At 36.4% G+C, this 27,016-nt stretch overlaps 1 protein-coding gene across 1 annotated transcript in view; it reads left to right on the top strand.

Annotated features, from left to right (window-relative positions):
• Positions 1-27,016, top strand: part of ADAM10 (ADAM metallopeptidase domain 10) — a 110,950-nt gene that overhangs the window by 55,352 nt on the left and 28,582 nt on the right. The window contains exons 6-8 of the mRNA XM_065901445.1: positions 6,628-6,777; positions 11,477-11,569; positions 14,617-14,800. Coding sequence (XP_065757517.1) covers positions 6,628-6,777; positions 11,477-11,569; positions 14,617-14,800 — 427 coding nt within the window. The remainder of the gene's footprint in view (positions 1-6,627; positions 6,778-11,476; positions 11,570-14,616; positions 14,801-27,016) is intronic.

The following is a 27,016-nucleotide window of genomic DNA, read 5'->3' as shown; positions in this document are numbered from 1 at the left end:
TCTGCATTAAAAATGTATGTTCTAGGATTTCTAAAAGATTTATACTGCCGTCAGGAAATATTTATATTTTTTAATGCTCAAAGAGGTCAAGTAACTTGCTTATAATAAAGGTGTGATGCTGCAATTTGAGTACAAGTCTGCATGACCCAAAAAGCATAACGTGTCCAAAATATTCTCTTACATGTTTTATCATAAAATTTAAAAATATCCAGTCTGAACATGTATTTTGTATAAATGTGTTTGTATTAATATGAAAATTAGAGTGACCAACTTCCCCCTGGTTTGCCTGAGACTTCTCCAGTTTAACATTGAAAATTATGTGTCTCTAAGCAAACCAAGATGGTTAGTTACCCTAATAAAAATCATCATACGTTTGATATTTTAATTGTGAGTTTTTCTGCCATTGACTGTTGACGTTTTATTCTTTTTTTGACCTCCTTTATTTCATTTATAGGTGGTAGTTTTATGGTTATTTAAAACCCAAGTTTAAAATTAAAAAAATTTTATTTTTATAATAAAACATCATATATTTTGAACATCCGTTCTAAAAGTAGTAGCATGGATTAACATTTCTTGAGTCACAAATGCAGATTTGTATGTTTCTTGATCTGCAAAATGGCATAAATAATACCATTTCAAATGGGTCTTTTAAGTCTAAGTGAGATTTTATTCTTGTATTCATTGAACAATTTTGTATTGATCTCCCATATGTCAGAACATCTGTGATAGGTTCTGGGAATATGTGGAAATTAAGATGAAGACTTGTCCTCACAAAGTTTTTAGTTTAATTGGAGACACAGAAAAATTGAAGATAGTAAGAAATGGAAGAAGATTAAGCAAAGAGTGATATTCTACACACAAGAAGACTAGTTAACCTAGCCTTGCAAGTGTTTGAGGACAATAATCAGAAACTAAAAGAAAAAGCAGAAGTTAGGTTGACCATGAAGAGATGGAAAGAGGAGGAACAGTATATACAAGGCCAGAGAGATAGCAAGACCAGTAAAGAATTCTTAACTTCAGAGTGAGGTGCAAAACTAGAGACAAGGAGACTAATTACGAGTTGTTGCAGTTATTCAGTTGAGAAGTGATAGTGGCTTGTACTAAGGTATCGGCAATGTGGATAGAGAGGCTGATAGTATAGATTGCTAGATATAATACAGTTTAACAGTGGCTAGACACAACATTTAATATACAAATGTAGGTTGTATTTTTTTTATATCAGCAGCAGACCACCAGAAATGTCATGTAAGAGAGGGCACCATTAAAAATAATATCAAGAATATTATGTATCAAAGAATAAATGTAACAACGAATTATAAGACCTGTATAAGGAAAATTACAAAATTTTATAAGAAATATTACAGATGATTGATTTTATTATGGAGAGATATACTATATAAAATGGAACATAATACCTAATATAAAAACATTAATTTCCCCATATTGATTTGTAGATTCAGTGCAATTCCATACAAATTACAACATGATTTTTCACAGCACTTGATGGGTCTAAAATGTTACAAGGAAAAGTGAAGGCTAAGAAGAAATGAGGCCCATCTGAAGGTGATGAACAGGAAAGAGAGATTTACCCTGGAAGATATTAAGACTGACTCTAGTAATTGAGAGTGTACTTTCAGCATAGGGATGTACACATTGACCAGAGGAATAAAATTGAGTGCTCAGGAACAGATCCATACATATATGAAACTTTGTTATGTGGTAGAGGTGAAATCTCAAATCAGGGAGGAAAATAGAGACTATTGAATAAATGGAGCCAGAGAAAATGTTTATCCATTTGGAAAAAATGAAGTTGGATCTTCATCTCACATTATATTTAAAACAAAACAAAACTCTATAAAGTACTAAAACGAAAACTTTGAAACTCTTAGAACAAGTAAGTGGAGATTTCCCTTTCTAGCTGTGATAGAGTAACTGGTATCCAACTAGCCATCCTGCAAAAAACGACTGGAAAACAAAACAAGAACAACAACAGAAAAAAGAAACAATTGTTTTCAAATATTGGCCAACAGGCAGTACAGGATTGAGATACCTGAGAGAGGAGAAATAAGTATCTCTGTGATTTCCCTGACTTTTTGACTGGAGGCAAAATTTTAGGAATGGCACAATGAAGGGCATTTCAAGAAGAGTAAGAAGTGCACAGCGCTGTTGCACAATTGAAGAGATACGTTCAGGTTCTGGAAGACTGAGGTATCTGGATTTATGGACATAGTACCTGAGAGGAGAGAGCTATGCTGAAAAAAAGCTCTAGGTATCTGCACAGGGGTCGCCTTGAATCTTAGCCAGATTCTAAGCTGTGCATGCACAGGGTGAGATTCTATGAGAAAACTACCCGAGAAAGAAAAACTACTGAGGAATCTATGAACTGAAACAACAATCAGAAATTGTACTTTGTAGAGATCCCAAGCCATGCTTGGAGTAGGCTAATCTCACCCTAGACTAAAGGCTACTCCAGACCTGTCCTAACTAAGCTGAAAAACCAAGCTTCAGAAAGATCAAGGTGATTTTCAAGTAAATTAGTTGCCTGTCAGAGCAAAGCTCAATAATACTTGTTAAAGAAAGACACTGAATGCAGATACTCAACGATGTAGCATGCAGAATGTCAGATGTTCAGAAAACATTGCTAGATGACCAGAAGCTCGAGAAGTTGGAAAAGGTGATCCATAATCAGAACAAAATGCCACCCAGATAGAAGCAGACTAGAAATTACAGGCATTAGCACATGAGGGCTTTGAAACAACTAATATTAATGTGTTCAAAAAACTATGAAAACAAAGAGAATAGTAATTATAATAAAAGAACCAAATATAATCCCCTAGTGGGGATTTATCTAGTAATTGACAAACAGATTTTCAAAGTTATATGGAAATGTAAAGGACCTAGAATAGCCAAAACAATTTTCAAAAAAGAACAAAAGCTAGAGGACTTATACTACCTGATTTTGAGATTTACTATAAAGCTACAGTAATCAAGATAGTGTCATCTTGACCTCAGGATAGACTTACAGGTCATGGAACAGAATAGAGTCCATATCCATTTGGCCAGTTGATTTTCACAAAAGTCCCAAGGTAATTTAAAGGACGAAAGAGCAGTCTGACAGATAGTACTGGAACAATTGAATATCCATTAAAAAAAAAGAACCTCAACTTATACCATTACACCTTATACAGAAATAAACTCAAAACGGATAATAAATCAGTATGCTTAAAGCTAAAACGTAAACTTCTAGATAAAAACATGGAGGAAATTTTTGTGACTTTGGAATAGACAACAATTTCTTAGGACACGAAAATACCCTGCCGAAAAAAATTATGAACTCGACTTTGTCAAAATTAAAAACTTCTCAAAAGATACAGTTAAGAAAATGTAAAAAGAAGCCACAGACTGTGAGAAAAATGTCAGCAGTACATATATCTGACAGAAGGCTTTTCCAGAATATAACAAGAACTCTTATAACTCAGTTTTTAAAAAACGGTCAAACTTCAATTAAAAAATGGGCAGGGCTTCCCTGGTGGCGCAGTGGTTGAGAGTCCGCCTGCTGATGCAGGGGACACGGGTTCGTGCCCCGGTCTGGGAAGATCCCACATGCCATGGAGCGGCTGGGCCCGTGAGCCATGGCTGCTGAGCCTGTGCGTCCGGAACCTGTGCTCCGCAACAGGAGAGGCCACGACAGTGAGATGCCTGCGTACAGCAAAAAAAAAAAAAAAAAAAAAAAAAAAAAGGCAAAAGCATTTGAAAAGACAACTTGACAAAAGAAGACATTTAAAAATATTTTGTATTTTGAAGTAGAGAAACACTTTGAATAAGGCATGGAATCTTTGACTATTAAAGAATTGATGTATTTCACTCTATGAAAATTAAGAGTAAAGGACACCTTAAAGTGAAGACAGTGATAAACTTTGAGACAACATTCACAATTCATAACATGGACAGAATATTGTTGTCAAGAAATAGAGAAGTAGTCCTTCTCCTGTTTAGAACAACTAATAGAGACCAACCTGACCTCAAAATACGAATATTTAAAAAAATATGTTATGTTTGTGTCTGCATGTGTGTGTATTTGTTAGAAGGCATTGGAGAGATAACAAAGCTGTGAAGAAGTGTGGGACCAGATCTTAGGGAAAAAAGAGGGCACTTAGGAAGGTGAGCCTGACGTTTGGGGCTACCTTTTCTCTAGCTGTATCTTCCAGTTCCTGAGGAGGTAGCTAAGAGACTGAAAAGCTGAATAGAACCCTCCAGATTCTTGAGGCTAAAGATAAAAATACTATTTGGGGACTTCAGGTTGGGATCTTGAATGAAGGGCTGCTCCCTAGAAGTAAGGGTGAATCAGAAAGTGTTCTGCCTCCCCTCACAGGGGTTAAAGTTTCACACCACATCTTCGTAATCTCTGATTGGATTAAGGTAATCAAGGATTACTAGTGCACCAAGGCTCATTGCCTGCCAGAAGTGAAAACAGATCTTCTCTTGAGAAAGATATCATTACTTGAAGCCTCAGATTTTATCTATGGTTTTCCATGCACATTGTCTGGCACTCAGTTCAAAATAATCAGCACATTAGCAAATGAGACAACATGATGGAAGAGTGAGAGGGAAAAAATTATTTATCAGACATTAGCCATTCAAGAATAAATGACAGGTATACACCCTCAGAGAGCTTACAGTATAGCTGGGGTGTCAGACATGTAAACAACCTAAAGGTATGTGAATAATGAAATGACCAGACACAGATACAGACTTTATAATATGTTCAAGTACATAAAGAGGAAATTAAAAATTTCAGCAGAAAATTGAAAATGAACAAAAGAACCTAATGGAAATTCTAGAATTGAAAAATATAACAACAGAAACGAAGAATTTGACGGGCTTAGACCTGAATAGTACGTCATAAAAAAATAGGGTAAACCACTTAGAAACAAAAGTGTAGAAAATACAGAAAAGAGCTTTAAGAGACATAGGTGATACATTAAAAAGGTCTAAAGTATGTGTAATTGATATCTCAGAAGGAGAAAAAATGAGACTGAAATAGGGACAGATGGTGGCTGAGAATTCCACATATGACAGAGAATATCAAACAACAAATTTAGTAAACCGTGTAATTAGCGCAGGAAAAGTCTTTCACAGAGAAAATAACATTAGCACAATATTAGAGAAGTCTAAAAACCAAAGAATATACTCTTAAAAGCAACCAATAAAAAAGTCTAGTCACCTTCAGAGAAGCAACAGTAAAAATGACAGCTCATTTCTCATTGGAAACAGTTGAAACCAGAAGACAATGGAATGTGCTGAAACAGTAACTGCCATCCTAGAATGATGTACTGAGCGAAAATAGATAAAAGTACAATGAAGACAGTAACTAAGAGAACAGTCAAACATGGAGTTGTCAAGGGAGAAGGAAATTATAAAATGTGAGTGTAAATTTGGAATTGTGGCTTAAAATTTAATTAATTTAAGTTGAATTCTCTATTACTCTGTCATCAAAATTCACTTAACGTGGTGCTTTTAGATGTCAACAAAATGTTTAAGTGCTTGGATTCAATAGCAGTGTTAATTATTTAAACAAATACTTATTGAGTGTCTACTGTTTGCCTGTGAAGTGTGTGTTAGCTGATAGCAGTATAGTGAGACGCAAACACCGAGATAATTTCTTCTTTCCAGAACTCTCATTCTAGTGGTTGAAGTAATGGTGGTGGGCTGGGGACAGAAAATAAACAAATAACCACATGATAAACTGTAAAGGACATGGGTACATGGTTCTGTGAGGTGGTATGATGGGTGAATTGGTCTTTGCTAAGTCTGAAGAAAAGAAGTTAACTAGATCAGGAGAGACAGCATCACCATGTGCAAAAGACTGACAGGATGCAGACCGTGTGTTGGAGGGTTGGAAAGAAGGCCTATGTAGCTGTAGCACAGAGAGCTAGAGTTGGGTAATGTAGTAGGGTCTCTCTGTGAAGTAATATGGAATGGGACGAAACTGGACAGGTAAGTAGAGTCTGCAGTGCTGACTGGGTGGTGCATATAAAGGGTTTACGACTTTATCCTTAGAGCCATAGGAAATCAATGAAATACAAATGCAGGTGGGTAATATTTTCAAAATTGTTTTTTGAAAGGATTGCAGTATGAAGATTAGATTGAAGGCCAGAAGTGGATAGAGGTAGATTCCCATCGCTCAGATTGCAATACTCTAGGTAATAAGTGATGGTGGCTTGGGCTAATGTGATGGAGCTAGAGGTAATGGGCAGATGCCCTAAGTATTTAGAAGCTAAATCTGACAGGGCTGGGTGATAGATTGGGTATTAGAGGTGAGGTAGAGGAAGACATCAAAGTATTGTAAACTACTGTAAGACTTGCTTTATATTTACGTATTAAACAGTATGTTTTGAAAATGTTTCAAAGTTAAAGAATTGCTTGAATAAATAAGTCATCTATATAGTAGAATGTTATGAGACTGAAAGTGGTGTTTATGAAGAATTTTTAACAGTGCAAGGAAATACGTATGGTCTTACATAATAAAGTAGGAAGTGAAATTGTTTATAATGTGTATTCTTAACTATATAAAATTATAACAGTGAAGCATACTGATGATTAGAAATGACTCTTTTTGACATATAGACACCTCAAGAAGAACATGCTATTAACGGTCCAGAACTCCTGAGGAAAAAACGTACAACTTCAGCTGAAAAAAATACTTGTCAGCTTTATATTCAGACTGATCATCTGTTTTTTAAATATTATGGAACACGAGAGGCTGTGATTGCCCAGGTATTTATAATTTTGCTACTATTTTAGTTTTCATATTCTCATATTGTTTCATTATACCTGTATATTCCTCTAAAAATTAAAGTTAGTGCATATCTCATTTTGGAAAAAGAAAGAGTATGTATTTTCAATTGTGATACGAGAAAATACGTAAGATAAGAACACAAATAACTGAAAGACCAGTTAGGATATTTTAGTGTCATTCTAAAGAGAGATGTAAGAAAATGATTTCATGAAGGAGATGACACTGGGAGCTTAGCTTGGAAGAGAGGGTCAAATTGTCATTTGTGGTCTTAAAGGAGGGAAAGGTAGAGGAGTCTTTCAAATAAGAATCTTAGTTTCTATTCTGTGTTCTCCTTATACTTAACACTTTCTAAATTACATTGCTATCTGCATTTGTGTCTTATTGAAGTATAAATTTTTCAGAGACACTCTTCAAAATATCCTTTTTTTTTTTTTTTTTTTTTGCGGTACGCGGGGCTCTCACTGCTGTGGCCTCTCCCGTTGCGGAGCACAGGCTCCAGACACACAGGCTCAGCGGCCATGGCTCATGGGCCCAGCCGCTCCACGGCATGTGGGATCTTCCTGGACCAGGGCACGAACCCGCGTCCCGTGCATCGGCAGGCGGACTCTCAACCACTGCACCACCAGGGAAGCCCAAAATATCCTTCATTTTGAAGGTATCCAGTGAGAGTTTGATGAATGCATTTTGAGTCCAAGGATTTGAGACTGAGAGGGTGGAGGTGTCATTAGTATAAATGGTAAACTAATTTTGTTGGTGGTGATGAACTTACTTTTAGACACGTTTAAAAGCCCATGTACATGTGATGATAGGGTATTGAAAATGTAGAACTGGAGCTTGGGAGAGGTTAGCCTTGAGCTTTCTGCATGGAATTTAAGGGTGCAAAAGAGATAGTTAAAATAAGGAGAGAGAATGAAATCAAAAGGGAAGGAACTGGGAGATAAAATCTGTTTATAATGAATAGGATGACAAGGAGAAGCTATGGGCTAAAATATAATAGTTAAAGAGGTAGGAGATAAAATAGGATTAGCCAAGGAATAAGCAAAGTTTCACAACAAAATGCATAACCAATAGTGTCATATGTGGAGATACCAAAGAGAATGACTACAAAGTAATTAACTCGATGTATATGTATGTCAAATATACAATGTATATTTTATATGTATGTCAAATCATGACGTACACTTTAAATATCTTACATTTTATTTGTCATTTATACCTCAGTAATGCTGAAAAAAAGAAAGAATGATTATAAAGGTTAGCTGCTTTTTAGTTATTAGAATATTATTGATGGACTTTAAGCAAGCTCTCAATAAAGTTGTGAGGGTAAAAACATTGTGAACAATAAGGAATGGGTTGGCAGGAGCAGTTAGGGTGTCAAGAGATGTGAAAAACAGGAAAAAAATGGTGTCAGGAATAATATGGAATATTTGAGTGAAAGGGGGATACTTGAGAAGTTGGTCAGAAGAGGAAAATGATCCAGTAGAGAAGCAGTGTTAGTTAGATATGAGAAATAAAAACTGATGAGAAACAATGTCCTTGAAGATCCAGTAAAGATTGGGGTTAAGAATATAGAAAAGTTACTCTTTAAGGAAGAGTTACCATTTGAGGGAGATAGAAATGCATAAAGATAGAAAAGTTTGGGGACTTCCCTGGTGGCACAATGGATAAGACTCCATGCTCCCAATGCAGGGGACCCTGGTTTGATCCCTGGTCAGGGAACTAGATCCCACATGCATGCTGCAGCTAAGGAGCCCGCCTGCCACAACTAAGACCCGGCGCAACCAAATAAATAAATAAATAAATATTAAAAAAGAAAGAAAGAAAAGTTTGAAGGTTAAAAGAGCAGGCGATCAAGATGAACCCTCAGTAAAGTAAGATGTCTGATCAGTCATCTGTGGAAAAATGTTTGAACTACCACTGTTGGGGGTGGAGAAGGAACAGTGAGAATTGGATAAGGGATTGCTAGGCCAAGCTGAGGGTAGATAGCAGATTTATAATGGACTTTATCAGCAGTGTTATGGTATTCTTTATCATTGTTTGGCAACTAGGGCTACTTTTGAAATTATTATTGTTAATGCTTTTACTTGACTATTTACGTTTATATAATTTCTTTGAAAATAGTTTTGAACCTATATATATATATGCATGTTTTCACATAAGTGGTAGCAAGAGTGCTTTTTGTAAATGAAGATGGGAAGGTTGTATATAGAGTGGTTTAGAAGCCAGAGAGTTAAGTTGGGAGTCAGCTAGGAAAAAGAGGATCTTTTTGTGTTCTATCACCCTGTTTACCTCTTCTTAGAATTTAGCAAAATCTGAATGTATGTTATTTATATTTGTATTACTTCCTTCCCTTCCTCCCCCTCTAGAATAAATCTGTAAATTTATAGGGACCTTCTCAATTTTGTTTACCCCTGTACCTCCAGCACCTAAAACAGCGCCTACCATATAGTAAATGGTGGACAAAACTTACAGAATATGTACTATTGCATCAATGGAAAGACTAAAGTCAGAGACTGACTGAGTGTCCTGATATTATCAGGGAGATATTCACAGAAGATGTTTCAGCTGAGTCTAAGGGGTAGATACCCTAGGCATAAGGAAGCAGCATGCGAAAAGGCATGGAGGTATGACATTGCAGGATGGAATTGAGGAAACCAAGTTTTACTGGGTTGGCCAAAAAGTTCGTTCAGTTTTTTCCATAAGATGTCACTAGTAGTGCTTAATTGTCTTTAATTTCATTTGAAACAATTTTGTTAGATTGTATTGTGACAGCTGTCAGATCAGCATGCATTAAAAAAAAACTTATCAAAATTGGTGAATTTTTGTGTAACTTATCAAAATTGGTGAATTTTTGTGTAGCCATTTTAATATTGAAGATGGAAGAAAAACATTTGGCATATTATGCTTTATTATTTCATGAAAGGTAAAAACACAGCTGAAACGCGAAAGAAGATTTGTGTAGTGTATGGAGAAGGTGCTGTGACTGATCAAACGTGTCAAAAGTGGTTTGCAAAGTTTCGTGCTGGAGATTTCTCACTGGACGATGCTCCGCGGTTAGGTAGACCAGTTGAAGTTTATAGCAATCAAATCGAGACATTAATTGAGAACAATCAACGTTATACCACGTGGGAGATAGCAGACATATTCAAAATATCCAAATCAAGCACTGAAAATCGTTTGTACCAGCTCGGTTATGTTAATAGCTTTGATGTTTGGGTTCCACGAAAGTTGAGCGAAAAAAACCTTCTTGCCCGTATTTCCGCATGTGTTTCTCTACTTAAACGTAACGAAAACGTCCTGTTTTTTAAAACAAATTGTGACGGGCAGTGAAAAGTGGATACTGTTCAACAGCGGTCCCCAACCTTTTTGGCACCAGAGACTGGTTTTGTGGAAGACAGTTTTTCCACGGATGGGGGTCGGGGGGTTGGGTCAGGCGGCAATGTGAGTGATGGGGAGCCGCAGATGAAGCTTCGTTTGCTCGCCCACTGCTCACCTCCTGCCGTGCGGCCCAGTTCCTAACAGGCCGAGGACCACTACTGGTCCGCGGCCCAGGGGTTGGGGACCCCTGCTGTACAATAATGTGGAACGGAAGAGATCGTGGGGCAAGCAAAATGAACCACCACCAACCACACCAAAGGCCGGTCTTCGAGGGCTTCCCTGGTGGCGCAGTGGTTGAGAGTCCAACCGCCGATGCAGGGGACATGGGTTTGTGCCCCGGTCTGGGAGGATCCCACATGCCGCGGAGCGGCTGGGCCTGTGAGCCATGGCCGCTGAGCCTGCGCGTCCGTAGCCTGTGCTCCGCAACGGGAGAGGCCACAACAGTGAGAGGCCCGCGTACCGCAAAAAAAAAAAAAAAAAAAAAAAAAAAAAAGGCCGGTCTTTGTCCAGAGAAGGTGATGTTGTGTAGATGGTGGGATTGGAAGGGAGTCCTCTATTATGAGCTCCTAACAGAAAACCAAACGATTAATTCCAGCTAGTACTGCTCCCAGCTAGACCAACTGAAAGTGGCACTCGACAAAAAGCGTCCGGAATTAGTCAACAAAAAACACAGAATCTTCCATCAGGATAACACAAGACTGCATGTTTTTTTGATGACCAGGCAAAAACTGTTACAGCTTGGCTGGGAAGTTCTGATTCATCCCCTTCAGATTTCCATTTATGTGCACCTTCAGATTTCCATTTATTTTGGTCTTTACTAAATTCTCTTAATGGAAAAAATTTCAGTTCCCTGGAAGACTGTAAAAGGTACCTGGAACAGTTCTTTGCTTGAAAAGATAAAAAGTTTTGGGAATGGAATTATGAAGTTGCCTGAAAAATGGCAGAAGGTAGTGGAACAAAATGGTGAATACATTGTCCAATAAAGTTCTTGGTGAAAATGAAAAATGTCTTTTATCTTTACTTAAAAACCAAAGGGACTTTTTGGCCAACCCAGTATATGATTGAGGCAAGAGTACATGTTTGGTTTTGGCCAGAGAAAAATATGGAAAAGTCACTGAATTTCCCTTCTCAGTTCCAGCTCACTAATCTTTTTCATCCTTTCATCTAGTATATGATATTGACATTTTAAAATTTGAATGTGGTGGAATATGAATAATTCTTGATTTGGGAAATGGAAATTCACAGTCTTTTTCACATTTCAACATTGCCTCTAAAATGTCTTTTTTTTTAAATCAATAGATATCCAGTCATGTTAAAGCGATTGATACAATTTACCAGACCACAGACTTCTCTGGAATCCGTAATATCAGTTTCATGGTGAAACGCATAAGAGTAAGTAAGGAATTTCAGTAGTTAAGAACATTAAGAAAGAGAAACAATAAGGATCATGTTTACAGAAAGAAAAATACTTGACTTTTACTTCATCTTCATGCATTAAATAAATTGTATGTGCTGATGCAGGTTAGCTTTACTCTTGGGTTTTACACACACACAGAGGGGATACTTGGGTTTATGACTTAATGAAATCTATAGGGCTTTAATCTGGACTGCAGAAGAGGTATGGTAGAAAGTACTGTTTTCTATCTATCTGATTAACATACCAGTTAGAAAGCGCTCTAAGTAACTGCAGATACCGTACTTGACATTTTTCTCCCTGATATTATTCCCCAGTTTCTTCAGACTTGCCTTATGCAGTATATTTCAGAGTGTGTCCCATTTGATGCTGCAGCGGAGGGAAGGATAGATACAGTGGTTAAATACAATTGGAAGTTGGAAAAACACTTAATACTGTTTCCTCTTGAAATTTAACAGTGCACACTAATGTATTTCAAGTTTTGAGAAATCCTTTGGGAAAGAAATCCATATTTTTCTAAGCTAATTTAACCTTTTTGTATTAACATCAGCTGAAACTCCAAAGACCTGCAGTGCACATTTTGAGAAATGCTGATCCAGAACTACTGATTCTTAGTTTTAATGTTATAAATTGTTAATAAGTAAATATTATTATTAAAAAATTGGACTGTTTCAAAAATTTTCTACATAAGAATTCTTTCAAAGTATAAAGCTTTTAAGAATCTGAGTTTATAAGCTAGATAACCTGGGTTTTAAAAATCATCATTTTACAAAAGTACTTGCCACAGGATTTCTTTATTTTAAAAAAATTTATTTTTAATGGCTTTTATTTTTTTTAATGTTATTTATTTATTTATTTTTTGCTGTGCTACATGGCTGTGCAGCGTTTTTTTGGCTGCGCCGGTAGCTTGCGGCATCTTAGTTCCCCAACCAGAGATCGAACCCAGGCCCTTGGCAGTGAAAGCGCTGAGTCCTAACCACCAGACCACCAGGGAATACCCCACAGGGTTTCTTTATATTTTGTGCTTTTATTCTTCTTAAAATATTGTTGACTAGATTATAGTTTTAGTACATACATGTAATATATTTTTAAAAATATCTGAAAGTGGTCCTTACTTTTAGAAGTGACATGATTAATTATTACATTGGATTGCCTCAAGGTGAAATATGGTTCGATATACTGTATAAGAACTGTTTGTAATCAATTGCTTTCATGTATTTTGAGAGCAATATAAACCTTTAAATTAGCAAGTAAAAGTGATAAGTGTTATAAATATTGCTATTTAGTAGACAGAGCAATGAAATGCAAAGTAGTGAAAAGTAGAGAACACCTGAACAAATTTTAGTGAAACACATTTGTTTGACTAAAATAATTTGCATTATGAATAGATGCATGTATATAAAAGAGTTATGTGGGGCTTCCCTGGTGGCGCAGTGGTTGAGAGTCTGCCTGCCGATCCAGGGGTCACGGGTTCATGCCCCGGTCCGGGAAGATCACAGAGTGGCTGGGCCTGTGAGCCATGGCTGCTGAGCCTGCGCGTCTGGAGCCTGTGCTCTGCAACGGGAGAGGCCACAACGGTGAGAGGCCTGCATACCGCAAAAAAAAAAAAAAAAAAAAAAAAAAAGTTATGTGGCGATTAGTTGTTTTTCAGGCCTTTAACTGAGATTAAAACTTTAGTTTAAATAAATAAATTTATTAAGAAAAAATTAATCATCCCATTTTAATATAGGTAACTAAAATTTAGATGCAGTTTTTATTTGTAGCCAATATTACAGAAGTATCAGAGAATTTCATTTCTATGTTTAGTGGGAAAAAGCGATATGCAGCATGTCTCTAAGCATGGGCTACCTTTAATGTATAGTGTTCTTGTTTTTGGATGTGTGTGTGTGTGTGTGTGTGTGTGTGTGTGTGTGTGTTAGATGACCATAACTGATTGTTTCTGGTTAATTGTTAATGGATAAACCAGATGATCTCATATCTGTCTTTAGGCAATTGCCTTCAGTGGTGTTTCTACCATCCTGTTTGTAAGCTCCTTGGTTTTTACTGAAGGATGTGGATCCTAAAAAGACCTATAGTTTTCATTTTATTAACTGTAATAGTCTTATCACTGATATTTTCAGTAGACTGAGATTTCCCTTCTAAGCAATGTTTACTCTCATACATATTCCTTTTTATTCTCTACCAACAGTGTTGTATGTAATTCTCTGACTTACTTGGGGAAAACCAAATTGTTCTAGGACTTCAGAGGTTAGGCAGAGGTCTCTGAAAGGAAGCAATGAGTAGTAAATGAAAGCTTTTGTTTTAGTTGAAGTTTGGTATCAGAACTGATTATTCTTCATATTGTGAAGGAGGAACCTGCACCCAGGAGTATAGTAGCTAAGTGTGGAAGGAAACATTCTGGAGGAACTCAGCTTGAAATAGTAAGAGAAACGAATTGGCAAAGAAAAAAAAAATTCTTGCTCACATTCAGGGGAAAAGATTGAACTTGAAATTAGTTGTGCTTGACTCATGACTCTGGGCAAGGAGAACCAAGAATATGATTTGTCTGCTGAATTGACAGTTTTGGGTTCAATATTTCTTTTATGTTATACTAATTAGCTGAAATATAGGGTTTTATGTCATACTTGTCATCATATGTAGGAGATTAGCACTAAAGGAGACTCATCAAATGATTAAATTGAGAAACTGTACTTCCTTATTGGAAATTTTGAAAGCAGAACTTGTTTTCCCATCCCAAGTGTTCAGTGTTCAGGAATCTGTGAACACTTGCTCAGAAATGTAATATACTCAGTTTTAATTCCCCTATCTGTCCATCCTTCCTTTCTTCCCTCTTCCCTCCCTCCTTCCCTCCTCCCTTTTTGGCTTCTCTGATTAGATCAGGGATGGAGGTAGTGGGAATAACTGTAGAAGCTTTAATTTAGGCCTGACTTCCTTGGGCCCCAAGCATATTGTCCAGGTAGATACTACTTACACTAAGGCTCTGCTAACGTTGGTTGCTTGTTAAAATCATTGTTTTGGATTTTAGATCAACACAACTGCTGATGAGAAGGACCCTACAAATCCCTTCCGTTTTCCAAATATTGGTGTGGAGAAGTTTCTGGAATTAAATTCTGAGCAGAATCATGATGACTACTGTTTGGCCTATGTCTTCACAGACCGAGATTTTGATGATGGTGTCCTTGGTCTGGCTTGGGTTGGAGCACCTTCAGGTAGTTTATCTATATATGTCTTGACTTACTACTTGAAATGAAAAGCAGTTCTCTTGATGGATTGAATTTTACAAAGTATAGGAGAAAGTGATGCCTGTACAGTATCTAAATGTATACATCTTGAGTTAGGCAGAATTCATAAGCATAATGTAAATGGAAAAATAGTTGAAGCAGCTTTTTATTTTGAAATGAGTACTAACAGGGAGATATCCTGACATTTGTAGCTGAAATAAATAATTTTATGGGAAAAAGTGGTACTTAGTTCTGAAACTGAAAAGCAAAATATTAATTTTTTCACAAAAGTTAATGTAATTAATTATTTTGGGAGGTAGGGGGATGGGGAGAGGTTCTTAGAGTCAAAAGGGGAAAACTGTGTTCTTGCTTCTTCTGCCATGAGATAAAGAGCAGAGAAATCCTACTCAGGAATAGCAGGTAGAAAGAAAAGAAGGACTGCCTTTATTATTATTATTTCTCACCTTTATTTTAACAAAAGGGAAGTGTTGCCTGAAAAGAGATGTAGGCAGGAGGCCCAGTACCCATAGCTCCACTGGCTTGACTGCATGGCCCCACGTTCCGCTGGGGTCTCTGCCTTAGCCATGAAAGCTACTGTCACTGAGAAAGCCTGGATGGGATAATCCCCTTGCCATTGCAGTCGGGGTGGGGGTCTGTGAGTCACAGTGTAAGTTCAGTAGCCTACTTTAGAGAAATTGATGAATTGAAAGATGAGTAGAAAGAATCCCGGACTCCTTGAATATAAATTTTGCCATATAGAATTTGATCAGTAGTCTGTCACCTTCTGAGCTATACACAGCAGTTTTTCCTTCTGATACATAATTTCTATCTTTTTCAAAGTATAAACTTCTGCCTTATCCAGGGCAAGACAGGCTTTTCTATTCTTAGTTTATTCTTTGGTTTGTTATGCATATTTAACATCTTTAATACTGTATTTTTGCTTTTATACTTGCTCTTTTTTTTTAAGCCAGCAATGAATATCCTTTTTAGTTTCCAAAGCTTTTGTTTTTCTTCCACATTTTAAAGTGTACTCAATTTCATGATGTCATTAAAGTACAAGTTTATGTCATAGGCTGCATATATCATAGTGCAGTATTTTTGTATATTTGTCCTTTACAATGATCTGTGTTGGTTTTGTGTTACTTGCGTTGTCAGCAGATTGTACAACTCACTCTTTCCTATGATAATTCACGTTTTATAACTTTTATATTCTGAAATTTCTTTTCCCCTCCTTGGTTAGTTGGATAATTTTATCACATAGTTTATAGTCCCTTCTCCTTAATCATCAGTAAGTACTATAGAAACTCAGGGATTCATTTTTCTTTATATATTACCATTAATATAGTGGCTCTTGAAGTGTGCTCCATGGACTAGCAGCATCTGTATTACCTGGGAACTTGTTAGAAATGTAAATCCATGGGCCTCACTCAGGTCTACTAGATCAGAAACTCCAGGTGTGGAGCCCATCAGCCTTTGTTTGAAGAGGCCCTCCAGGTGTTTCTGATACATACTAAAGTCTGCAAACCACCATCTTAATATTTTTGTTCACAAGATGTCTCCTGGGCAAATGATTGGACGATCTCAGACTAAAAACTTTCTGCCATTTTGCCTTTTCAGCTCCAGACTGTTGTTCATTAAGAATGTAATGGTCCTGAGAGAGCTTGGTCAAATTTTCCTGAAACTTCAGATATCCTCATGTCTACTTTAAAAAAAAAAAAAATAGACTGTATATTTAGAACAGTTTTAGATTTATAGAAAAAAATGAGCAGATAGAGTCGTCTCCACTACCTTCCTATATTATTAACAGCTTACGTTAGTATGGTACATTTGTTATAATTAATCAACCAATACTGGTACATTATTGTTAACTAAAGTCAGCCCATAGTTTATTCAGATTTCTTTAGTTTTTACTACGGTCCTTCTTCTGTTCCAAGATCTTGTCCAGGATACCACAGTACGTTTAATTGTCATGCCTCTTTAATTCTTGGCTGTGATGGTTTCTCAGACTTTTCTTGTTTTTTTATAACCTTGACAATTTTGAGGAGTATTGGTCAGGAATGTTGTAGGATGTCCCTCTGTTGCAGTCTTTTTGATGTTTTTCTCATGATTGGACTGGGGTTATGGGTTTGGGGGGAGAGTTAGTTTTTCTTTCTAGTTGTTTATGATATCTGGACCACTTACTTTATGAAACGGTGCTTATTTTATTGAAGCAGCAGTTCTGGATTGAAAATGATGGGCCACGTTACTTGTATTTTTGTCATTGCGTTCTTCATCTGATGCCCTCTTCCTTTACTCTGTGTTAAACCCCTAACTCCAGCTCTCAGAAGCCTTTTTCTAAGAGCTTCTGGGGAGGGGCTCGGCAGGAAGAATGGGGCCAGAGTGGCAAAGAGAAGGGATCTTTGTTTCTTTGACACAACTTTTTCTAGAATAAGATACCTGCCTTGACAGCTTTCTTCTTCACTTCCCTTTGCCCTTAGACTACCTGAACTGAGTTTATTTCACCTACATTTTATTATTTTATAAGGAACTTTATGTATTTGCTCTTACTGATTAATTCAGTTCCGTTATGAGGTGTAGGTAGTATTTCCTCCATTATACAGGTGGATTGGATTCAGAGACTTTGTCAACAACCCAGTATCTCACAGAACCTAGAATCTGGACCTTTTGACTCCAGGTTTTGTGCATTTGGTAGTTATTTTACTAGGTATTATTATAATGTAACATCCTACTTTTATCTTTCTAAGACATTTCCAAGAAGAAGTTGAAATGTTTCCTGGATCTAAGCAGAGATGGAATCTATTTCCTTCTTTCTTAAGAGAGATGAGTTATAAAACAGTACTACTCTGTATTATTTAGGCATCATTTTGGGTAATTGTCAAGGCATAATTAGAAGAGCACTGGTTTGGGAACTAGGAGATGGGGTCCTTGTCTGTTCTGTCTCTATAAATGCAGGTAAATCATTTTGCTTCAGCTTGTTTATTTTTCATTGTAATTTCTTCTGTCTTTGCCCTTCCTTTGATACTTCATGTTTCTGCATGTAGATTTTCGTAATGCTTGCTGTTACATTATTTTTTTAAATATCATTTTATAGCTGATCTGTTCAGCTTGTGATTTTACTGTTTTTTAAATCTTTTTCATTTTTATTTGGCCTAATTAATTTCTGTTGTATCATTTAACTCTGCAGCTGTTTCACTATTCAAATATATGGTAGTGGAAAGGATTTTGTTTTGATACTGTTGTGTTAATTTTCACAGAATAGTTACTCAAATTATTCGCTGTAGTCCTCTTCACTGACACAGTTAAGCTGGGAAAAGCAATGAGGGTTAAAACATTTGAATAGTAGGTTTCTTGTCTTTAAGTCTTGTTAATACTACTTTTTATTTGTTCTTTTAATATTTCTTATTGTGGTTGGGTACTGCCTTCAGTTACCTCAATGAGAAAAACAGTACCTCCTGCCCCAACTCCATAATAAGTAGAAACAGCTTGTGAGCTGGGATGACTTGGAGGCTTCCATTTGAAATTATACAGGGCCTAGAATGGAGCCCCCAAAAGGGAGGAGTCTGGTCTCCAAAACAAAGATAGTCTTGAATATGAATCTAGAAAGATAACTCTAAACTTCTCTTTATATAAACACAGTTCTGTGTTAAGCAGGTAGTAGCCTCTTATTTTAGAGACCGAAACATTGGTTCCTTAACAAAGTAGATTCTTTTTTTTTTTTTTGTGGTACGCGGGCCTCTCACTGTTGTGGTCTCTCCCGTTGCGGAGCACAGGCTCCGGACACACAGGCCCAGCGGCCATGGCTCACGGGCCCAGCTGCTCCGCGGCACGCGGGATCCTCCCGGATCAGGGCACGCACCCGCGTCCCCTGCATCGGCAGGCGGACTCCCAACCATTGCGCCACCAGGGAAACCCCTAACCAGCTTTTTTTTTTTTGCGGTATGCGGGCCTCTGCGGGCCTCTCACTGTTGTGGTCTCCCCCGTTGCGGAGCACAGGCTCTGGACGCGCAGGCTCAGCGGCCACGGCTTAAGGGCCCAGCTGCTCCGCGGCATGTGGGATCTTCCCAGACTGGGGCACGAACACGTGTCCCCTGCATCGGCAGGCGGACTCTCAACCACTGTGCCACCAGGGAAGCCCCCTAACCAGCTTTTTGAGGGGCCTTTATTTTTTGGTTTATTAAGGCACATTCTGCTCATCTATTATCCCTCTTAATGTTATCAGTTAACCCAATGAACATAGTCTCACTTTGCCAGGTCACTGGAAAAGGCTAGCTCTGGAGTTCATCTCCAGAGCTAATCCTGAACCATTCAGTATTCCTCTGACCATTTGTAAAGAACATTCTTTGAGACATTTGATTTGGTAGAAATTGTCTCCTGTTTTTCTTAGTTTAGAAATTTTAGTTTGATTTTACGTATTAGAATTTGACCACATGCAGAGCTCAAAGTGAGGTTCTCAAGATAACCCACAGCCTATCGAATTCTTTTTTTTTATCATTCCTTCTACTTTAATTAGTTGATATTCTTCTTTTTTTGAATTTTATTTTATTTATTTTTTTATAGGCCAGGTTCTTATTAGTTATCTATTTTATACATATTAGTTTATACATGTCAATCCCAATCTCCCAATTCATCACACACACACACCCACCCACCCCACCACCACTTTCCCCCCTTGGTGTCCATACATTTGTTCTCTACATCTGTGTCTCTGTTTCTGCCCTGCAAACTGGTTCATCTGTACTATTTTTCTAGGTTCCACATATATGCATTAACATACGATATTTGTTTTTCTTTCTGACTTATTTCACTCTGTATGACAGTCTCTAGATCCATCCACATCTCTACAAATGACCCAACTTCATTCCTTTTTATGGCTGAGTAATATTCCATTGTATATAGGTACCACATCTTCTTTATCCATTCGTCTGTCGATGGGCATTTAGGTTGCTTCCATGACCTGGCTATTGTAAATAGTGCTGCAGTGAACATTGGGGTACATGTTTCTTTTTGAATTATGGTTTTCTCAGGGTATATGCCCAGTAGTGGGATTGCTGGGTCGTATGGTAATTCTATTTTTAGTTTTTTAAGGAGCCCCCATACTGTTCTCCATAGTGGCTGTATCAGTTTACATTCCCACCAACATTGCAAGAGGGTTCCCTTTTCTCCACACCCTCTCCAGCATTTGTTGTTTGTAGATTTTCTGGTGATGCCCATTCTAACTGGTGTGAGGTGATACCTCATTGTAGTTTTGATTTTCATTTCTGTAATACTTAGTGATGTTGAGAAGCTTTTCATGTGCTTCTTGGCCATCTGTATGTCGTCTTTGGAAAAATGTCTATTTAGGTCTTCTGCCCATTTTTTGATTGGTTTGCTTTTTTTTTTAATATTGAGCTGCATGAGCTGTTTATATATTTTGGAGATTAATCCTCTGTCCATTGATTCGTTTGCAAATATTTTCTCCCATTCTGAGGGTTGTCTTTTCATCTTATTTGTAGTTTCCTTTGCTTTGCAAAAGCTTTAAAGTCTCATTAGGTCCCATTTGTTTATTTTTATTTCTATTACTCTAGGAGATGGATCAAAAAAGATCTTGCTGTGATTTCTGTCAAGGAGTGTTCTTCCTATGTTTTCCTCTAAGAATTTTAGAGTATCCAGTCTTACATTTAGGTCACTAATCCATTTTGAGTTTATTTTTGTGTATGGTGTTAAGGAGTGTTCTGATTTCATTGTTTTACATGTAGCTGTCCAGTTTTCCCAGCACCACTTATTGAAGAGGCTGTCTCTTCCCCATTGTATGTCCTTGCCTCCTTTGTCATAGATTAGTTGACCATAGGTGCGTGGGTTTATCTCTGGGCTTTCTATCCTGTTCCATTGATTTATATTTATGTTTTTGAGCCAATACCATATTGTCTTGATTACCGTAGCTTTGTAGTATAGTCTGAAGTCAGGGAGTCTGATTCCTCCAGCTCCCTTTTTTCCCTTGAGACTGCTTTGGCTTTTCCGGGTCTTTTGTGTCTCCATACAAATTTTAAGATATTTTATCCTAGTTCTGTAAAAAATGGTAATTTGATAAGGATTGCATTGAATCTGTAGATTGCTTTGGATAGTATAGTCATTTTCACAATATTGATTCTTCGAATCCAAGAACATGGTATATGTCTCCATCTGTTTCATCTTTAATTTTTTTCATTGGTGTCTTATAGTTTTCTGCCTACAGGTCTTTTGTCTCCTTAGGTAGGTTTATTCCTAGATATTTTATTCTTTTTGTTGCAGTGGTAAATGCGAGTGTTTCCTTAATTTCTCTTTCAGATTTTTCATCTTTAGTGTATAGGAATGCAAGAGATTTCTGTGCATTAATTTTGTATCCTGCTACTTTACCAAATTCATTGATTAGCTCTAGTAGTTTTCTGGTGGCATCTTTAGGATTCTCTATGTACAGTGTCATGTCATCTGCAAACAGTGACAGCTTTACTTCTTCTTTTCCAATTTGTATTCCTTTTATTTCTTTTTCTTCTCTGATTGCCGTGGCTAGGACTTCCAAAACTATGTTGAATAATAGAGGCGAGAGTGGACTTCCTTGTCTTATTCCTGATCTTAGAGGAAATACTTACAGTTTTTCACCATTGAGAGTGATTTTTGCTGTGGGTTTGTCAAATATGGCCTTTATTATGTTGAGGTAGGTTCCCTCTCTGCCCACTTTCTGGAGAGTTTTTATCATAAATGGGTGTTGAATTTTGTCAAAAGCTTTTTCTGCATCTATTGAGATGATTATATGCTTTTTATTCTTCAGTTTGTTAATATGGTGTATCACATTGATTGATTTACATATATTGAAGAATCCTTGCATTCCTGGGGTAAATCCTACTTGATCATGGTGTATGATCCTTTTAATGTGTTTTGGATTCTGTTTGCTAGTATTTTGTTGAGGATTTTTGCATCTATATTCCCCAGTGATACTGGTCTGTAATTTTCTTTTTTTGTAGTATCTTTGTCTGGTTTTGGTATCAGGGTGATGGCGGCCTCAGAAGGAGTTTGGGAGTGTTTCCTCTGGAAGTGTTTGTGGAAGAGTTTGATAATGATGGGTGTTCACTCTTCTCTAAACGTTTGATAGAATTCACCTGTGAAACCATCTGGTCCTGGACTTTTGTTTTTTGGAAGATTTTTAATCACAGTTTCAGTTTCATTACTTGTGATTGGTCTGTTCATATTTTCCTGGTTCAGTCTTGGAAGGTTACACCTTTCTAAGAATTTGTCCATTTCTTCCAAGTTGTCCATTTTATTGGCATAGAGTTGCTTGTGGTAGTCTCTTAGGATGCTTTGTATTTCTGTGGTGTCTGTTGTAACTTCTCCTTTTTCATTTCTAATTTTATTGATTTGAGTCCTCTCCCTCTTTTTCTTGATGAGTCTGGCTAAAGGTTTATCAGTTTTGTTTTTCTTCTCAAAAAACCAGCTTTTAGTTTTATTGATCTTTGCTATTGTTTTCTTTGTTTCTATTTCATTTATTTCTGCTCTGATCTTTATGATTTCTTTCCTTCTACTAACTTTGGGCTTTGTTTGTTCTTTCTCTAGTTCCTTTAGGTTTAAGGTTAGATTGTTTATTTGAGATTTCTCTTGTTTCTTGAGGTAGGCTTGTATTGCTATAAACTTCCCTCTTAGAACTGTTTTTGTTGCATCCCATAGGTTTTGGATCGTTGTGTTTTCATTGTAAGTTGTCTCTAGGTATCTTTTGATTTCCTCTTTGATTTCTTCAGTGATCTCTTGGTTATTTAGTAACGTATTGTTTAACCTCCATGTGTTTGTGTTTTTTGCATTTTTTTCCCTGTAACTGATTTCTAATCTCATAGCGTTGTGGTCAGAAAAGATACTTGATATGATTTCAATTTTCTTAAATTTGCTGAGGCTTGATTTGTGACCCAAGATGTGATCTATCCTGGAGAATGTTCCATGTGCACTTGAGAAGAAAGTGTAATCTGCTGTTTTTGGATGGAATGTCCTATTAATATCAATTAAATCTATCTGGTCTATTGTGTCATTTAAAGCTTGTGTTTCCTTATTAATTTTCTGTTGGGATGATCCGTCCATTGGTGTAAGTGAGGTGTTAAAGTCCCCCACTGTTATTGTGTTACTGTCTATTTCCTCTTTTATAGCTGTTAGCAGTTGCCTTATGTATTGAGGTGCTCCTGTGTTGGGTGCATATATATTTATCATTGTTATATCTTCTTCTTGGATTGATCCCTTGATCATTATGTAGTGTCCTTCCTTGTCTCTTGTAACATTCTTTATTTTAAAATGTATTTTATCTGATATGAGTATTGCTACTACAGCTTTCTTTTGATTTTCATTTGCATGGAATATCTTTTTCCATCCCCTCACTTTGAGTCTGTATGTGTCCCTAGGTCTGAAGTGGGTCTCTTGTAGACAGCATATATATATGGGTCTTGTTTTTGTAACCATTCAGCGAGCCTATGTCTTTTGGTTGGAGCATTTAATCCATTTATGTTTAAGGTAATTATCGATATGTATGTTCCTGTTACCATTTTCTTAATTGTTATGGGTTTGTTTTTGTAGGTCCTTTTCTTCTCTTGTGTTTCCCACTTAGAGAAATTCCTTTAGCATTTGTTCTAGAGCTGGTTTGGTGGTGCTGAATTCTCTTAGCTTTTGCTTGTCTGTAAAGCTTTTGATTTCTCCATCAAACCTGGATAAGATCCTTGCCGGGTAGAGTAATCTTGGTTGTAGGTCCTTCCCTTTCATCACTTTAAATATATTGTGCCACGCCCTTCTGCACCGCCAGGTTGTGTCAGACCCCCAGGTTGGGAAGCCTCACGTGAGGCTCAGAACGTTCACTGCAGTGGGTGGACTTCTGTGGTATAAGTGTTCTCCAGTTTGTGAGTCACCCACCCAGCAGTTATGGGATTTGATTTTACTGTGATTGTGCCCCTCCTACCATCTCATTGTGGCTTCTCCTTTGTCTTTGGATGTGGGGTATCTTTTTTGGTGAGTTCCAGTGTCTTCCTGTCCATGATTGTTCAGCAGTTAGTTGTGATTCTGGTGCTCTCGCCAGAGGGAGTGAGCACACGTCCTCTACTCTGCCATCTTGAGCCATTCTCCTTGATATTCCTCGCATTCTTAACCTGTTTGAAAGTGTAATTAAAAGGCTAGGAGAATTATGTCATTAAAATATTACATCATTAGAATAGAGGACACTTAATATTGACATTTTGTACAGGTCTGGATTGTCCCTTGGAGGATGTTTAACATCTTCGGTCCCTACCCATTACATGTGAGTACTGCTCCCCAGACTTGATAGATAAAGAAATACCCTCAGACATTTCCTAATAACCTATCTGGGAGTGGTACTAACGTCTGCTTCAAAATTACTGCTCAGATTAATATTGTATGGTCAGCATGATACTATTGTTTTAGATATTTAGGCCTGCTCACATCAAAACTTTATTTATGGATTCTGTCAACGTATTATACTACCCTGTAGTTTTTATAATTTTTTTCTTTTGGGGGAGTCTTTTTTAAAGTTTACGACTGATATTCTGTGACTAGCTTTCAGACTATCCTGTAGATAGAAAAATGTCATACTTCTTTGTTGGTCACTGAGTCATCCATCCATCAATAATTGCTTTTGACTCAAATTAAAAACATTTTATTCTTCTCATTACATAATTTCTGTTTTTCAGTAATGACTATATGTAGTAAAATCTTAAATTTACAATGTAAAGCAATTACTGAACTTGAGTTATGGCTTAGCTATAGGTATTTATGATATCATTGAGTTTCTGGCATATCAAAAGTGGTTGCAGTATTTAAAAAGTTAAACCATAACTTATAATATTAGACATAGTATTTTACTTCTTCCTGTATAACTGAATTATTCCAACATATGCTATTAGTCTGTGTAGCAAGTAATAAACTTTCCAAATAAACAATAGTTATTAAAACCAAAAGCAGTTAAGATGTTGAACAAGATATGAATTATAAAGACTATATTTCAGAAGAGTACACTCAAGTTTATGTATGATCTTCCTTTAAATTAGATAGACCTTAAAAATACAGAAGGTATATTATCAGAGTTTTTAATATATGCTATTTACATTTTTTTTTAAACTGACAAAGATTTGCAGCATGGAGTCTTCTATGCTTAATTCAAGTTTGCCAGTACTGCATTGGACCAATTTGCATATGACAGATCTTCGATGAGGCAGTATATTAATTTACTATTTGTTTAAAACTGTAATATATAGACTGTAATTATTACATACAGAGTGCTTATTTCTGTCTTTTCTAGTTTTTAGAAATAATGATAACAGTTCTTAGGACTCAAGGCTGAGGACTCAAAAGTAGAGGTAGCTTAAGAGAATATATTAAATATTCATAAATCATTTGCTGTTTTCTTTCTATCCAGTTTTTGGTGTAGAAGATGTAGTAAGTTTTAAATGTAGAGGTTCTCAGTCCTTTGCTGGTTAAAATCTGCATATGACTTAGCCTTTCAGCTTAGTTTTCTGTGAAAGCACATTATCATTTCACCTTCTTAAATTGTATCCTAATAGTCATTAAATTTATGATTTGTTGCTATGTACTTTCTAATATTAAAAGGAACAAGGCAGCAATTGTAGTGTCATGCCATTTGTGTACATTTTTTTTGAATTGCTTTCTATTATACGCTTCATCAGGGATTATAAATGTTAGACTTTTAAAAATGGTTTAATAACTTTGTTGTAACTTTGTATGTAGTAGAAAGCTAATTTGAAATAATTTGATCAGTTATCAGAATATCCTAATCCATGTGATATTTTAATTAAAATAATTAAATAGAGTAACCTCTTAAATCTGAATGTAAACCAAAGAAGTTCTCACTGAAAGTCTTTAATAGTTATTTAAAGTACTGTGGTCTTCTCAGTTTAGTGTACATAAAGGCGATGATTGGCCAGCCAGTTTCTGATTTGCTGTTGTTCTTTTTCTAATTTCTTAAATTAACTGCCTTTAGATGTGAAAGCACTTTCATTTTGGTATTAAGCTCTGACGTTCAGGAACTATAAACGAACAGGTGAACTACAAAATGATTTAATATGTATCATATAAGTAAAAATGAAGATTTTTCTTTTAAAATTTGCAAGCATCCTCAAGACATGTTGGAAAATCATAATTCAGTTTTTTGAACCTATTTTGAAAAAAAATTCAAACTTGCCAAAGGTTGCAAGAGTAGTATACAGTGAACTCCTGATAGATTAATCAGTTAACATTTTGCCACATTTGCTTTCTCTCCCTTCCCACCTTCTCTCCTTCATTCCCTCCTCCCTTTTTTTTACCCACTGACATATTTTTTCCTTTTTTTTAAGCTTTATTGAGAGATATATAATTGACAAATAAAATTGTAAGATATTTAAAGTGCACAGTGTGATGATTTGGTATTTGTATATTGTGAAAGGATTCCCCCTACCAAGTTAATTAATACACCCATCACCTCACATATTTACCTTTTTCCTTTTTGTGTATGTGTGAGAATGTTTAAGTTCTATTCTCTTGGCAAATTTCATTTATACAATACTGTGTTATCAACTGTAGCCATCATGTGTTACACATTAGATCCTCAGACCTTACTCTTCTTATAACTGTAAGTTTGTACCTCTATCAGTCTCTGTTTCCCCTACCCCCAGCCTGTGCGACCACTAATTCTTTTCTTTTTTAAAGAATACATTGTATGTTGCCTCTCAGGATAGTGAATCACATACTCTTGTGCATCACTGCTATTATTGGTAGCAGTGACTTTCTCAGAATCTCTTTGAGAATATTTTGTTCAACTTTCATTTAACTTAAATGTAAGTTGTTATTTTGTTTGTTTTTTTTTTATAAGATGAAGAGGTGTAGGATTTGACCCAGTGTAAATGCTGAAATATTTAAATTGAACAGACTCTTAAATATTTGTTTTGCTAAATTAATGGGAGAAAAATTGGAGGACATTTTGATTATGAAGAGGAACATTTTATAAGGACTTTGTATTCAACCCTGGGAATATATGTGTGCCATTAAAACTTTTATTTGAAATGACTTCCTAACCTTGGACCAAAGAAACTTTTGAGTATTTGATATACATGTGTACCAGTTTTGGACTCAAAATACATATAAAATGTTTCAAGTTAATACAGCATATATTAGAAAATTATTTGGGGGGAAATAGGTGCTAATTTTAGCCATATTTTG

The sequence above is a fragment of the Phocoena phocoena genome, chromosome 2, assembly GCF_963924675.1.
Source record: "Phocoena phocoena chromosome 2, mPhoPho1.1, whole genome shotgun sequence".
NCBI classification, from domain to species: Eukaryota; Metazoa; Chordata; class Mammalia; order Artiodactyla; family Phocoenidae; genus Phocoena; species Phocoena phocoena.
This window is presented reverse-complemented; position numbering and strand designations above follow the sequence as displayed.